The sequence below is a fragment of the Eleginops maclovinus genome, chromosome 21 (assembly GCF_036324505.1).
Source record: "Eleginops maclovinus isolate JMC-PN-2008 ecotype Puerto Natales chromosome 21, JC_Emac_rtc_rv5, whole genome shotgun sequence".
NCBI lineage: Eukaryota > Metazoa > Chordata > Actinopteri > Perciformes > Eleginopidae > Eleginops > Eleginops maclovinus.
Window position 1 is genome coordinate 1,614,357 of NC_086369.1, and position 16,859 is coordinate 1,631,215.

A 16,859-nucleotide genomic window follows, 5' to 3' on the forward strand; every position below is an offset into this window, starting at 1 on the left:
GCAATGATTCATAATGCTGGCAGCATTTGCATCTCCTAATATGTGTTATTTTGATATATGATGATATACTGTCTCCTTTATCGACTGTAGAAACGCACTCTTGCCATTATGGCTTTGGCTAAATCAGTAGGAGGGTTTTTGTCCTAAAACGGTTCATTTCCTTGTTTGTGAGACACTTCCAGGATAATCGTTATTTTATTTCTGGAGCAACTTTTCAGATCGAGTTCTTTTTGTCCAGGGCTGAAACTTCAACCACAAAAATGATCTATATTTTTAACAGGATTAAATATTTACTCTTTCACACCTGTTCGCTGCTTTTCTCCGATATTAGTGTCAGCTCTCAGATCACTCAGGGCTCAGCAGAACATGATGGATTCCAGTTATGATGAAGCACTGTACACCAGATCCACTTAATCGCCAAAGGGCAAGTCCTCAAATCCAGATTCATTTATCCTGCATGATGCATGGCCCACTTTAAGTGGAGTTTGCCTACAAGACAAAGTGGAGGGCTTTTTTTCTCAAATTGAAATATTTTATTTGAAGTTTGTTGTGATTTTTTTTTTCCAATTGCAGCATGTTAAAAAATAAGCAGAAAAGGACTATAGTTTGCAAAGCCATCATTAATTTAAAAAATGCACGTTTATTTTCATTTAAATCCTCTAATTTTCTCCTGAATTGACGTCAGCAATATGTAAATATGTTTGTTTGTTGCAGCAACAAGTTCCTCTGTCAATAAATAAATTGCATTAATGCACAAAGTCATCATGCAGTAGTTGCTGCTAACTATGAAGCCTAGAGTGCCTGCAAGACAACGTGTAGGGCCAAGCTGCTAAAATAAAATACTCAGTGTTGAAATAATTTCCTTCAGTTTATTTTGATTATTTGTTTTAATGCCTCATGTTCAGAAATATGCTTTTATTCATATGACTATAAATAAATGATGTATGTCATTTAAATCCCCCTATTTCCCCCTGAACTGACGTCAACAACATACAGATGTATTTGTTGCAGCAACAAGTTCCTGTGCACATAATGAAGTTGCATTAATGAAGGGAAGTGATCATAGCTGCTGCTAACTACACACTGAGCACATGCAGAAGGAGATGTTGGATCAAAAGAGGCTGAATGCATTCATGCAGCTGCAGTGAGCCATGCAGGGCCAACAGGCGTATCACCCCCTGAAAGGAGCTGCTATTCAGGCTGCAGGTGTGAAGTATGTGGCACATTCTGCCCTATAATGTGGAGGTTGTTAGGAACCCGTGTTCGGGCCTATATAGGCTGCCGGGGGGGGCTGATTCTGGTTCTTCTATGAAAGTAAAATAACTTGGATGACGGTAATCCTGAAACATGGAGGTGGCGGGGGGTGTATAAGGTCTCACTGCCTCTGATTTGTTCCCTCCCTTGATAGTGACTTATGTGAGCCTGCTGTATACAAGAGCTACCACAGGGTGTAGCCTTAAACCTGCCCCCCTCTTTAGAAGCAGAATACAGTTAATTCAGCTTTAAAGGTTCCCATAAATCTTTATGATGGAAGCTCGTGGTGGAACCTATACATCACAGCCATGTGATCTGCTAAACCCCCCCTCTGGAAACTAACCTTGGACGCTATCAGAATAAGATAATATTAATATTCATGTCAAGCTTCAAGGTGGTGTTTAACTTGTGGGAGTGTGTCTCTTTTGACCTCTGCACCCTCCATCAGAGCAATAAGGTGGAATGCTCTGTTAGGAAAACAAATACCTATAATAATAAAATGGAGAAAGAAATAGTGCTCTAAAGCCATATTTAAAACATCTACTCTATGTATTTACTGACTATAAGATAGAGTCAAATGAATGCATTCGTTTTTCCCATTAAGCCAGCTTTATTATACTTGATTCTGGTCTGTTTCTGCTGGCTCTACTGGGGGGTTTTCCTCTTTGACCTCACAAGAAATGAAGTGTAATGCTCCTTTACGAAGAAAATAAATCCTATATTTAAATGGCCTTTTTTTAATGCATCTAAACTATTTATTTACTGACAATAATAAATAGTAGAATCAATGCATTTCCCCCAGCTTTATAACACCCCCTCTGAACTGATTTCCGGTCTGTTCCATTGCACCTGTCCCTCCGTCTCTCCCTTTATTTGTCCTGCCAATTTCGGCCACTTCATTCCTGATAATTATGACCTGGCTGGTGCTGGAGGTGCTGATGGTGGTGGTGTTGGAGCGCGGGGGGGGGCGGGGGGCGTGGAGGAAAGGGGGGAGTGATGAGGGTGGTGTGGGAGTAGGAGGGGGGTGAGGCTTTTACTCCTAGACTGCTAATCCCCCTATTAAAAGGGTTTTGTTCAATAATGCCGGACAGTTTCCGGAAGTAGGATTACCGCCTCCATTATTTTACAAAGAAATGATATTTCACACTCAAATGAGCCAGAGGGCCTCGCGAGGACGAAATGGATGCATTTGCTTTCTCTTCTTTTTTTGTTGCATTTGGAAGTGTAAAACCTCCCCCTTCGTTTCTGTAAAAAAAATATCTTGCAATTAATATGTTTTCGGAGAAACTGCAACAGCAGCTTCCTGTTTGGGACTCGTTCGTGTTGCAGCTCAAATTAGAGCTCTCTGTTTTTGGCACACACACACACACACACGCGTACACTGTATCGCCACGCATGCACACGTATACGCACGCACACTTGTTCCTGATTCTTGACCCCGGAGCTGATATCAGATCAGATGTTAGAGCACCTACTGCCCGAGTATCCTGTGTCTGCATGAAGGAAAACTAACTTTAACCATAAAAAATGTATCTCTCTTACACCCCCCCCCCCCCCCCACACACCCACACTCGGAATTACTTGTTCTTTCTAACTGCAGACTTCACATTTTGCAGAAGTCGTAATTTATTACTGCGGATTTAACTTCTCCTCGCCTCCAAATGAAACCAAAGGCCATTTTTTTTCTTTGATCTGTTCCTGCAGCAAATTCAGAGAAGACCTCATGTTTTAACTCCCTAATGAAACAAGCTCTTTAAACCTGGCCTATCCTCCGCTCTGAGCGCTGAATGGAAAATGTTTTTACGCACTCAGTTAGTTCTTGTCCATTTTGACGACTGGAACTAAAAGCTTTAGACGGCCCAATAGAGAGGAGCCCAATAGAGAGGAGCCCAACAAATCGGTGACAAAAGGCTTTCCGTGTCATCAACGTCGTTCAGACGACCTAGAAGAATCCCTCTGATATCAAGCTCCACTTCAAAGAGCCCCACTTTCAATTGAGATCCAACTATCTTGTTTTTACGCACAAGAGCTGGTGCCAGAGGAGGCATCATCATCATCTTCTTCTTCTTCTGTTTATTATTTTCTTTCAGAATCTGGGCCTCTTCTTCTTCTGTCACACACTTAACCAAACTCTGTGTAAACGCAGAGCTGTGTTTCCACCCACTTTAGTCAGAGCCTGGAGTAAAAAAAAATCCCCTCGGCTAAAAAGTTTTCCCAGAGCTCTTCCTGCTTTTTCAAACCTTGTTTTACACGTTTTGTTTTACAATATATTCAATTAATTTCGGCGTGTACCGTGTGGTTATCATTAGGCACCACGTCTTTTATGGTTTTACGTATTTCACTTCTGAAATATGATTACTTTTGAGCACTTCGACCTTCCAACAATGCGAGTCTATTATGGTTTTTAGCGGCTTCTCCTTTGATTGTCGTAAAGTAGAGCCAGCAAAAGAATATATTTTTCCTCTTTATTCTGCCCCTCGTCTGCAGTATAAAGGACACAGATTACCGTTTCCTACCCCATGGGCAGCAAATATTACATTCTTTAGAGTGGGCTTTTGAGTCCACGGACTTGGCCCCATATCATTTGAGTTTGACTTGGCTATTGCTTTAGAAATCTTAATTCACCATGAGGATTCACCGTCGTGAAAAAAAAAATAGCTCTTTGTGCAAAAAGCTCTTTGAAGTCTGGATCAGAATATTGCAGAAATTCATCAAACTCAGCCACGACTGCAAGAAGTTTGCACGAGGAGCGAAATTTAACTTACAATCATATGTATTTCCTTAAAAGTAGATTTTTAATTGCTACAAAAAGCTGCTTTTAAATTGAAATATTCTTTTTAAACAAGACATATTGAGCACATGTTCCCCCCCAGTAAAGATAATTGAGAACCGGCTGTAAATCCCCACATAGACCCGGAAGGCTCAGCACAGTTTCACTTTAGTCATACAAGATTTATTCAAAATACTCACAAATTACAAGGCAATTCGGTACGCGTTTTGAGTGCCGTTCGTTTTCAGATATTCCAACAAAAAAACAAAAGAAAAAATATATATTTATATTGACGACAAAGATACAAAATCACAAAATGCCCACTTTGATAAAACATTTATAATTTCACGGTCGTATATCAAATACTGCAGGCGTATGAAACAGTTCAAATTGTTGAGCCTTCTGCACACATGGGGAAAAAATAAACATACAAACGATTTGTACAAATAACTGCAAACACCAACACATCGAAACTTACAAAATTTACAAATGTACATTTTTTTCCCTCCGAATTGAAACATGCACTTTGGTTCGATAATACAAAAAATTCCCTTCAATATCAGATTGAAAAATAAATAAAAACATATTGAATTTACAAAATAATTGTACACCAACATGCCTATAGCCTAATAAAAATACCACATGAACAGTCTAACGGGATTTACACGACTCTCCACAAGTGGACCGTCAGGCACCGAGCCAAGCTTTTAAACAGCTGAGCTTTCAAAATATATATTTTTAGAGTGCCTGGAAATTAGCACGTCTTTAGGGTCTGCACCTTCCAAATGTTGGGTAGCTCTTCCAAGAGGCGTATAGGCACCGCAGCCAAGCCGTTTAGAACAGTGAGGCTTTCAAAATGTGTCCATGATGCGTTCAAGTCCAGATTTAAACGCGTCAATGATGCGTTCAAGTCCAGATTAAAACGCGTCCCTCGGCTCTTGGTTCCTGTAAGGTGGCTCGTCTGAGGGGTCTGGTGTGGAGGCCCCACTGGGGGGTGTTTGGACACCACTGGCACCTGAACTGTGGCACACGTACCATTCACTTAGATTGGCCGGCTGGGAGGCTCCCACCGGCTCCGAGGAGGACCCTGGCTCCCGGCCCATGTCCGACGAGGGGGATACCAGGGACGGCGTGGAGGACTCGTACCCGGAGCTGGGCGGGGGGGACTTGCAGTGCACCTTCATGTGTTTCCGCAAGGAGCTGGGGTGTGTGTAGGATTTATCGCAGCCTCGCACTTTGCAGTTGTAGGGCTTATCGCTGGTGTGCACGTGTGAGTGCTTCTTCCGGTCACTACTGTTCGCGAAGCGTCGGTCGCAGCCGTCAAACTCACACTTGAAGGGCTTCTCACCTGGTGACACAAAAGTAGAATATAAATCAATAACTACAGATTTTAAATGTGGGATGTTCCCCCTCGGGCAGTGTGTTATCTACAGCTTCAGATGTTTGAAAGTAAGGTTTAAATTCTCTTAAAAACACCACCTGCATGCATGGGCTCAAATACGTTCCCCTAAAATAAAATACTGGATATAAAACTGGTATAATTACAGCAACTCTTTCATCTATGGTCTTTCTTTTTAGTTTATAACTGTATTTACTCCGGTATTATATTTTGCGATCTTGCCACTTGTACATGTTTGAAACTATCTCTAATGTTTAACTCCTCATTAAAACACCACTTGCATTTATAGCCTCAAATATGTGATGGAGAAATATACATCAATAAATGACACATTTTAAATATGTAATGTTCACCTTCAGCGATTCAGATTTTATTTTGGTGACACAATCTTGCACCTTGTATATGTCTGATAGTAAAACTCTCTAAATGTGAGGGTGACCTTAACACATAAATCAATATGTTACAGATTTATTATGAGACAACAATTCCACTAAAACACCGCTTGCATACATAGCCTCAAATATGTGACCTGTAAATAAATCAATGAATTACACATTTTAAATATGTTCGCCCTTAGGCGTTAGATGTTTTATAACTACAGCCACTTAGAGATTTTTTTCTAAATGTTTTAAATATAATTGAACATATTTTGTATTTACAGTACTGCAATAAACACTTCGCTCCCCCCCAACATGCACTTTATGAGACACTCTTGCAACTTGTAGATAAAACTCTCTAAGTGTTCCAACAATGTGGACCACTTGCACACAAGGGCTCAAATATGTGACCCAAAAATACAACAATATCTATATATATAAATATTCTATAAATGACAGCCACTGTGATTCTTCTATTTTTCAAATATAATTTCATATGCACATGGTTTTTTTTCACGTTATTACAGATGTTAAATGTTTGATCACCCTCAGGCGTTGTGTTTTCTTATTTTATAGGACCATCTAGTATCTCAAATGTTGAAATTCTCTTCAAAGCACCATTTGCATACATGAGTTTGAATATGTGTCCAAAAATATATCTATATAAAAAGCTGGTTTTACTACAGCCACCTATTTATAATTGTATTTACACATATTTTGTATTTACAGTATTACAGTAAACACACGTTTTCCTCCCCCCCATGCACTTTAAAGGAGCCTGGTGTAAACAGGAGGCTGAACCCCCACTGTCCTGCGTCTATACCTGGGTCTACATACGTCAAAACAGACAAGCTATGAGCGCAGACGTAGCAGGCCTAAAACCAACTGAAAACATGATAAATGAAAGTATTTCCACTGCAGGCTACACCTCCTGAGTGCTGTCTGAAGCCTGCGTGTTGGACTGGCTCTCATTTTGCATCTTAATAACAAGTGTTCCTACCTGATTATGACAAGGCAAAAAGAAAAAAAAGACAGTGTGAATAAATTACACGGAAATCATCCACTGCTGATTTTTCTCCTCCGATTAAAGCTTTTGAGAATATGTAATTGCCTCTGTCTAATTACACTTGCGGGTTGAATATCAATTTGACCTTCAGCTGTTGGGTTGAGAGAGCCAATCAAGGATATTAGTGTAGTACAAGAAAGCTGGAGGAACAGACCCCAGGGGCAGCTCACACATAACCACACTTTGGGATAGGTTTTAAACATGATCCCAAAGACCAGGCCCCTCGGGAGTCAACACACAGAAATAATTTAACAGATTTGTACTTAGGTAATGTGAGCAAATTACATGAATAATACATAGGGAGCAGAAGTGGAGCAGAGGGGGCCGAGGGAGAGGAATGTAGTCTGCATTTACAAAGTGTGACTCGACATTTTGAGGCCTTTATTTTCCCCTCACTAGCTCCCCAGCACGTCACTGGGACACAGTGGCCAGCAGCCAAATGTGCACCATTATATGTTGCTTAAAAACTAAGTCATGGCTGCTGCATTACACACACACACACACACACACACACACACACACACACACACACACACACACACACACACACACACACACACACACACACCAGTCATCATATACAGCTCTGCCAACCTGTTGGTGAATTATTCCAGCCGTCTGCACTTGTCAACTTGTTGCTTTGGCTAAAGGCTGAAAGAGTTACCATGCAATCATAGCACTCTGCAACTGAAGCTAATAAAGGGCTTAAAATACTACAGAACATGTAGGCAAAATATAGCTTCTTCCTTCTGTGTAGCTTCAATTGTAATATTGAATCCCACCAGCTATTGTTATTTTTAAAAAGCTAACAATTGGCTATAAAAAAATCACCATCATATCATCCACACTGGACATGTAGAGGCTAAATACTCAATATGCAAAATACAACGTATTCCTTTCTTGCATCTTTAATACTCATGCATCCAACGAGCTATTATTATTATTATGGGTGGAAATAAAGCCACATGCAAAAGGTAACAACTGGCTATACAATCATCATCATCATCATCATCATCATATCAGCCACTCTGGACATGAAGATCCCTCTCTGCTGTCACTCATGTCTGCCTCTGCACTAAACTGCATGGACAGGAGCTGGCTGGGCCTCAGTCTTTGTGCTGTGGTGTAAACAAGAGGTTGAACCGTCAAACGCCTGAGTGAGCTGTACCGTAATCCCAAACCTCAGCGTTTTGCAAAAAAACTTGCAGGCACTGATGCACCTCGCGACAAACAGGTGGACATGCAGGAGCTGCTGCAGGCTGATCCATCAGCTGCACACACTGATTAATCACCATGCCACATCAGAAAGTAAAATGAAATTAAAAGTCATTTAAAATCGACTGAGATTATCCACTTCTGGCTAAATTAGCTTTTTTTTCACATGCAACTTCACAATGTCATTCCTCCATTTAATTGTATGAATATATTCAGCTACTGACCTGTGTGCGTCCTTTTGTGGATCTTAAGGTTCTCCGATCTTGCAAACACTTTCCCACAGCCAGGGAAGGGACATGGAAACGGTTTCTCCCCGGTGTGCACTCGGATGTGATTTACAAGTTTGTACTTGGCTTTAAAAGGCTTGCCTTCCCTCGGACACTCTTCCCAAAAACAGATATGGTTCGCCTGCTCCGGTCCTCCGACGTGCTCCACCGTCACGTGCGTAACCAGCTCGTGCATGGTGCTGTAAGTTTTGGAGCAAAGTTTTTTCGGCGATAGCTCCGGCTCGAGCCACTTGCAGATGAGCTCTTGCTTTATCGGCTGCCTCATGTAACGGAAGAAGGCACCGGCTCCGTGGTGGTGGTGGTGGTGGTGCGCGCTCAGATTCATGTTCAGATTTAGACCACCGTAGCCATGCAGCGGCGAGGCGGAGAAAGGATCAGCCCTGGAGCTTGTCACTTGACTCAAGTGATCAGATCTAACGTACATTTCTCCAGGTAGTCCTAACCGTATTTGTCCATTCAACGCTTGGCCACCCGGGGATCCGCTCGAAGACTGGTCGTGATGGAGTCCGGAGAAGAGGTTCCCAGCGTCAGGGTGGTGACCATAGTGTCCGGGATAGCTACCTGTTGTTGAGACAAACATTCCGTGGTGAGAGGCTGAACCGGCAGACTGGTCGGTCAGCACGGGCATGGCTTGAGCTGTCAGATCTCTCCGGATGAGGAAGTCCCTGCCTGCGGATAGAGCCTGGGCCGGGTGAGACATAGGATAGGGGACCGATGTCGCCTGAACCGGGCCAAAAGCTCCCGTTTGACTGGAGACCACTTCACTGTGGCCTGCCATATGATGATTGTGGTGGTGGTGATGGTGGTGGGGATAATGATGGGCTGGGCTGATTTTGAGGGCCGCGGAGTGCCCCATGTGTTCTGGCCCGAATGGACTCGGCCCCAGGCGGGGTTCCGCAGTAATCTCCCCAGGGTGCGAGTGAGCCATTGAGTGTGGATGGCTGCTGAACCCCGGGAAGCCTGTCACGCTCTGAGGGGTATGGTGGTGATGATGGTGATGGTGGTGAGCCCCTGCCAAGTCAACTAATCTCAGCGCCGTGTTCCGTTTGGAAAACGTAGGGTCCATCACGGGGCTTCCCAGTGCATCCACGCTCATTACTTCCTAATTTTAGAATAACTTGACAGCAGGCAAAATAATAATGATGATGACAAATATATTTTAATCGCAGTGAAAAAAATAAAGAAAAAAGACTTTAGAAAGTTAAGTCTATCTGCAGACTACATGGAATCCCATTCGGTTGAGAGGCAGCAGCAGGACGCTTTGATACTGAATAGAGATTCATGGTAGGCGCTGCAGCCCGTGGAGCTAAACAATCACCCCGCGCTCTAATTGGTCAGAGCTCGGTGATTGACGTCAGCAGTGACAGTTTCCAACGTGAAGAAAAATGTCTTAGTGACAGCAAGCAGCCACCACGCATGCGCAGTGCCTCAGGCAACGCTTTAGAAAAATAGTTGTTATGCAAAGGTTATTGTACAATAAAAGTGCTAAAAAGTTGATCCAGATATACAGTCGTCTCTTTTGTCGCAGTGGACAAAAGCTGCACGGCTATGAAAGAGCCATTTCCCCCTCTTTGATTATGCAATTACAAAACAGCCTGCCTCGCTAGAGTATGCATATTGTTAGTACAAAAAGTTTTAAGGATCATAAATAATGCAGTGATATCTTCATTTTCTCTCCGTAACGTTTGCGGGACAACTTTACGCACAGCTTTACGCACGTAAAAAGATCGGTGTCAGCGGCGAGAAACTTGTCCACTTAACGAAAGGAAAGTCCACGTGGGTGTATGAAATAGTCCGGAGTAGAAATCATTAATAGGTGTTTTCATAAAATCCCCACATTCACATATCCAGCCGGTCGCTCCTCCGCGCGTACCGCAGTGTTGACTCCGTGCTCTGCTCGGTGGGATCCGTGTGTGCAGTCAGTGTGAATAGGGCGAGCTGCGGCCATTGTCCCGAGGGGGGAAAAAAAGTAATGGACGGGACCTGTTGTTATGATCCGGGGTAATTTTGCTTTAGACCCTGGACGGCAGCAGATGAAGGTCACAGGAGGTGGTGCCATCGCAGACTAAAGTTGAAAATAAAACCGTGTGTGTAAGTATCGGTTACTAAAATATTATCCTACAAAGTATAATATTTGGTTCTGCTTCATGTTTGAGAAAAGAAATATTTGTATTTATGGATCATAACAGGATACCCTATAATTTATAATTGTTGTTTTTTTAAACCATGAGGCGACAAACTGTTTTAAAAACCAAATGTGTGGCCAAACATTTTTGGGGTGTTTCTGTGCACGAATATATATCTGCAGCACGGTGGACATGTTCTGTCTCTGTAACTAACATGGACCTCCAAACATAAAACTCGAGAGAATTTAGAACAATGTATTGTCATAGTTTTAAATTCTAATCTAGGTTTATTTAAAATATTATATTATAGTACGTTTGGGGGGGGGGGGGCGGGGCGGGGCGGGGGTGGACTGCATTATCTTTGTAGTTGAAGACAAAAATAAATGACTGCTTGCAGCGTCCTTAAAGAAGGTCAGATGCAGAGCTGAACACTTTGATGTCACAAATGAAATGTGTTATTCTTAATTTGTTGTCAGTGTCTGAACCCACTCACACTTTTCTATTCTACATTTTCGTTCATGAGAAAATAAACTGGCGATATTACGAGCATGTGTTTCTGGAGTGTGTAGTTTTACGATTTAGACTAATTAACTGAATATGCTAAATAATAATTATAAACACATCGCTTGTAATATTGGTTTGTACGAAAACAAATCTAAGACTGAATTACAAGCTATATTTTGTGTGTGAATTGACTCGTCAGAATCGTGGCTGACAGCGTCATATCCAGCACGTTAGGCAGTGAGTCAATATTTGGAGACGTGAAGATGTTTATTAAATGCCCTTACGGTGGGGTTCACTCTCAGCTGTGGCCCTCGGAGGCATCATAGCAACAGCGTAATGCAAAACTTTCAGGTGCTATTTCTGGGCCACGTTGTGCACGCACTCACTCTGGGAGACAAGTAAACAGGGGAGTTACAGGACACACAGAACGATGCATACAGATTCTCCTAAAACTCTGATTTTTGCGGCTTTTGTTTAGTTTTTCCCACTGTAAATCTTACACACGCTCCAGGTAGCTATTTATAATCCTATAGTAGCGTTTCCTTGGGATAAAGGCACGTACATGCTAATTAGGTCCCTTCATTTTACGCATGTCATTTTACAAATACTCCGAACGCATTTACTCCAGAAGTTATTCACAATTCCAACAACTTTTTTTTCTTGGCACATATTTCCTAATTTAGCCTTTCTTTGAAATTCTAACATGACCTCCAGTCTTGACTCGCTCCTTTTCCTATCATTTTCAACAATATGCCGCGCTTACCCTTGTCCACCTGTTGAGAGAGATCCCTCCAAATGTGTGCACAGCAGAGCAGTGAGCTATACCTAGAAACGCCGGGTGTACTTGCTAAGTTGAGAACAACAAAACGTCCCCTCTTTGCCTGGTCTCCCAAGACTGACTTGGAGAAAGCCTTGTGTAAGGACTAGCCTAGTAGCCAAGCAGATATTTTAATGGTTCGCCCGGCACGTCTGTGCATGTGGCTTTGAACTCCAGCAGCCGGAGGTTCCTGCAGAGAGCGCCGCAAATCCCACTTGATAACTTCGACAACCCACAACGTTTTACACACAGGCCATGCATCACCGGCCTGCAAAATATATGAGTAAATTGCACAAGCACTGCAGCCAAAAATTCGTGATGGATACGTTAGGAACACCGGTGCATCCCAGTCAAATCCTGGCCTATATACAGTGTAACCTTTATGGTCGCGGGGCGCTGGTGAGCATGATGGTGATGTGGAAATCTAAAGCACAGATGTTCCACTGGCGTGAGCTCCAGTGGGCGCAGAGACATTGTGTTCGAGGCTGAGGAACTTCAAAAACACACACACAGCAGAGAAACACAGCAGTGTTTGGATCACTTCGAAATGAAACTAGAGAGTGATGACAGTTGGCAGATATCAGATTAAAACCTCCAAATGTCTCATTGACACATGAGAAAATATAAGGCTGGTTTACCATCATGTCAGAGCCATTAGAGTTGTAACATATTGAATTATTGTCTTTATTTATGCTCCTGACATAGTCTTTGTTTATTTATCAAATGCTATATATAGAGATAGATAAATAAATGGATGAAAGTGCTTAATTGTACATACACGTTACCAATTACACCACCGAAATGTGTTTTCTAGGTGATCTAATGCCCAGCTTAACAAAGACAACCTGACACATTTTCTCTATGAGCTGTTGTGTTGTGGAAACGTGCTCTGACTCTCTACGAGGCCCCTCATTGTCTCGCGCTTCTCAACTTTTGTTTTGCTGTTATTCAGCCTTTTAACCAAATCCACAGTCAGCAATCTCACAATATCTGGGATTGATGATGCAAAGAGGCCAATAGAAGTGTGGGCCCGGCACCGTGGATTGTTATTTGGTGAGTGGATGTTATTGGGGGGAAAGGAGCTCATCCAATGAGTGCGTAGCTCCGGGGTCACATGACCACCTCCCCTCCTCTCCCATTCATCAGGGCTGGACTGTGTTGTCTTTTCAATTCATTTATCTGCAGGAATGATTGCGACTATCAGTCTAGAGCTCACCGCCTGACTGAGGAGGTGAAAGTCGCGCCACAGGAAGATAAACCGCAAAAGACAATAGTGCATGTATACATGTTTCTGCATCGGATGAGCCGTATAGGGGAATTCCTCGCGTCTTAGAAAGTAAACAGAGAATCTGTGGATTTGAGAGTTTGCTCAGTCGAGAGAGCTCCAAGAGATAGAGAGAAGAGGGGGGAGGAAGAATATCTGTGCGTGATTTTTTGATTTCTGCTCTCAGTCGTCTCGGCTCGTGTAGACTGAAGATGCTCCTGGACGCGGGACCGCAGTACCCCACCATAGGAGTCACTACTTTCGGCTCCTCTCGGCATCACTCAACAGGCGAAGTCACGGAGAGAGAAGTGGCGTTGGGGATCAATCCCTTCGCGGATGGGATGGGCGCCTTCAAAATCAACCACAGCTCCCACGATATTGGTTCCGGACAGACGGCGTTCTCCTCCCAGGCGCCCGGGTACGCAGCCGCCGCACTGGGACACCACCACCATCCGAGCCACTCTTACTCCACCTTCAACTCCACCAGGGACTTTCTGTTCAGAAATCGGGGTTTCGGGGATGCCACCGGCGCGCAGCACAGTTTGTTCGCCTCCGGAAGTTTCGCAGGGCCACATGGACACTCGGATGCGGCGGGGGCACCTGCTCTTCCCGGGGCTCCACGAGCAAAACCACGCGTCCTCCAACGTGGTCAACAGCCAAATGCGGCTGGGCTTCACGGGGGACATGTATGGACGTGCAGACCAGTATGGCCACGTTACGAGCCCCAGGTCCGACCATTACGCATCGACCCAGCTGCACGGCTACGGCCCCATGAACATGAATATGGCCGCGCACCACGGGGCAGGGGCCTTCTTCCGATACATGAGGCAGCCCATCAAACAGGAGCTCATCTGCAAGTGGATCGAGCCGGAGCAGCTGACGAACCCCAAAAAGTCGTGCAACAAAACTTTTAGCACCATGCACGAGCTGGTGACCCATCTGACGGTGGAGCATGTGGGGGGACCCGAACAGACGAACCACATCTGCTTCTGGGAGGAATGCGCCCGAGAAGGGAAGCCATTCAAAGCCAAATACAAACTTGTGAATCATATCAGAGTACACACCGGAGAGAAGCCGTTTCCCTGTCCGTTCCCGGGCTGTGGCAAAGTGTTCGCTCGATCGGAAAATCTAAAAATCCACAAAAGGACTCACACCGGTAAGACTGCACGCTTTTTACTGCACAAATCCCACCGAAAAATGCATGCAATTCGGTGTATTATTTACTAGGCAGCCTCTAACTCGCATGAAATTCAGTGCATTGTTGGGATGGATATTTTTAAAGTCCTTATATTTTATGTTCAGGGTGTAAATGTGATTACATTAATTAATCTGCGAGCCTCAACGGCTTAATGCAATTACTTAGCAGTGTGTAAGTGACTAGAGTTGTCTGTGATATTTAAAAGTAGAAATAGCCGGTCTTTTAATTCCTCTGCATTGTTTACTTAAATACAATACGGTGTCATTTTAAAAACCCAGTGTTAAACGTTGTGTTTTTTGTTTCTGTATTTAGGTGAGAAGCCTTTTAAGTGTGAGTTTGAAGGCTGCGACAGGAGGTTTGCAAACAGCAGTGACCGCAAGAAACACATGCACGTCCACACGTCGGACAAACCCTATCTGTGCAAAATGTGCGACAAGTCCTACACACACCCCAGCTCCCTGCGAAAACACATGAAGGTAAAAATGGATTTAATATTCGCAATGGTTTTATTTTTTAATGGTATTCCACAGCTGGAAATTAGAATTGAAAAGAGGTTAAATCGAAAACATTTATTCCCTTTGCACCGATAAATCAGATCAATGCAAATAATGATATTTGGGGATTTTTAGCACGTGTTAAAAATCAGTATTCCTTCATGGTGATTTTACACTTTAAAGGGGTCTTTTTTAATCTGTGTTTTCTAACCATGCTTTAGTATAAGGGCAAACGTTTAAAATGATAGTCCTGTTTTTAATGCAAAACAACTCTGGATCTCATTTAGCATTTTTTTTTTTAGCTTTCTTTTTAATTAAAAATAGCATACCATATTTGGTTAAATAAAACAACTTTTGGGAGATATTTTTGCGGCCCTAGATTAGAAGAAAAGCTATAATCCAAACTATAATTGTGTTTTATATTTCTGCAAAAACTCGAGACAAACCAGCCAATGCAGGATGCTTTTTTCATAATCTCTGTCTTATTGTTGAAGGTCCACGAATCCAGCAATCCAGCGCCGCAGCCCTCTCCTGCAGCCAGTTCAGGGTACGAGTCGTCCACCCCCCCCACTATAGTGTCCCCGTCCACAGAGAACCAGAGCAGCAGCTCCATATCACCAGCAGCCTCAGCAGTCCACCACACAACCAGCCACAGCACGCTGTCGTCAAATTTCAATGAATGGTACGTGTAAATATTTTTGCAACAAAAAAAAAGCCCCACGAAAGACTGCAGAATAAAAAACACTCTTGGATTCAAAGACTTTATAAGAGTGGACTGAGAAAACACGGGAGGATCATTTAACGAGAGAAATGCATGGACTAAAAGGAAGCAAGGAGCACCCACTTTACCCCCCCCCCCCCCCCCCTTCAGTATTCCTTTATTTTTACTGCTCAGAAAAAGCATGCTATCTCCGGGTAGAGGCCTGAATTTTTTTTGTACATAAGGATTTCACCACGTTGGGAATTTAAAAAAATGTAATATTTTATTTTGTAAATATCACAGTTTAAGGGAATTTGTGAAAAATGTTGGTCCCTAGATATATGGAGATGGTTTTAAGAATATTGCGATGAATAGACTTCATTGAAAAGAATGTTATAGTTGTGAACCAAATGTGAATTATTCCGTATTACTACAGTCTACACGTCGACCTAAGCGACTCTTAGTATTAATGTGCTTTTGTAGCCTATCAGTGCAACATTTTCGTCCAGGTCCAGTTTGAGTAGCACAGTATCATTGTTGTTATTTAATGTCATGTCGATAAATCGTGTAGTGAAAGCCTGAAATTCCGTGTCAATCTGTTTATGTACGTGATAAATATAAAATCTCTGTCAATTGCTTTGTCTGAAAGGAAGTATTATTACATGTAAGTAGCTCAATTTTCCATATTTATCCGCATGTAAAGGACCGTGTTAGAAATGATCGGTATTTATGGAGAAATTCGCTCGTATGTAAAATTTAGTTTACAAAAAAATGTTTGGATACATTTCGTACTATATTAAAGGATTAAAAATAATGCAATGCGTTGGAGGTTATTGATCTCAAGACTGTGTGAAACTAATGGGTTTTTTATATCATAATTATCTGCAGACTAAAACTAACTTTCTTACTATGATCACAATTAGTTTCCATTCAATTCATATTTGCACCAATAATTGGAACTCTTCGCTGTGTGTGTGTGTGTGCATGCTTTTTTGCAAGAGTGTGTGCATTTTAAACCACTTCCCCTGACAGTCAGTAAGAAGTAAATCCACCCTTCTGTTTATCCAGGATGAACATGCTCCTCTTTGCCCTGCAGTAACGTGCAGATTAAATCGATTAATCACGGCGGTTGTTCCTCGGTGTATCCCGGGATACTTTGCGTTACTTAATTGTTCGGGAATCTAATTTTCAAATCTAATTTATTTTCGGGGTTGTTGTTTTTTTCTTCGCGTTTGTCGGATTTCATAGATTGAGGGAAAGCTGAGGAGTCAGTGTGGCCCCTCATTGTTCCTGCTGCAGCTTGACCGGCCCATTAGGCAGAGATCACATCAGCAGTGATCATGGTTAACTCTGCACGATCTGTCAGGACTGCTGCTGCAAGAGACCCA

At 42.8% G+C, this 16,859-nt stretch overlaps 2 protein-coding genes across 2 annotated transcripts; one reads left to right on the forward strand and one right to left on the reverse strand.

Moving 5' to 3' along the window:
- Positions 1-4,239: 4,239 nt before the first annotated feature.
- Positions 4,240-9,628, reverse strand: zic4 (zic family member 4). Its single transcript, XM_063912286.1, has 2 exons — positions 8,306-9,628; positions 4,240-5,372 (listed from the first exon to the last, which is right to left on the reverse strand). Exons 1-2 carry the CDS (start codon positions 9,462-9,464, stop codon positions 4,942-4,944), a joined length of 1,590 nt encoding a protein of 529 aa, XP_063768356.1. The 5' UTR covers positions 9,465-9,628; the 3' UTR covers positions 4,240-4,941.
- Positions 9,629-12,979: 3,351 nt separating this feature from the next.
- Positions 12,980-16,267, forward strand: zic1 (zic family member 1 (odd-paired homolog, Drosophila)). The gene is given in 4 exon segments (XM_063912234.1): positions 12,980-13,672; positions 13,674-14,235; positions 14,590-14,753; positions 15,266-16,267. Coding segments are annotated over 4 exon segments (1,305 nt in total). The 5' UTR covers positions 12,980-13,291; the 3' UTR covers positions 15,464-16,267.
- The last annotated feature ends 592 nt before the right edge of the window (positions 16,268-16,859 follow it).

What these genes read in the sequence shown, in the direction of transcription:
- zic4 (XM_063912286.1), bottom strand. Translation starts at nt 9,464, where the DNA reads ATGAGCGTGGATGCACTGGGAAGCCCCGTGATGGACCCTACGTTTTCC. An exon ending in CCACAAAAGGACGCACACAG is followed by an intron (nt 5,373 to 8,305) that starts GTCAGTAGCTGA and finishes TTGTGTCACCAG; the next exon opens with GTGAGAAGCCCTTCAAGTGT.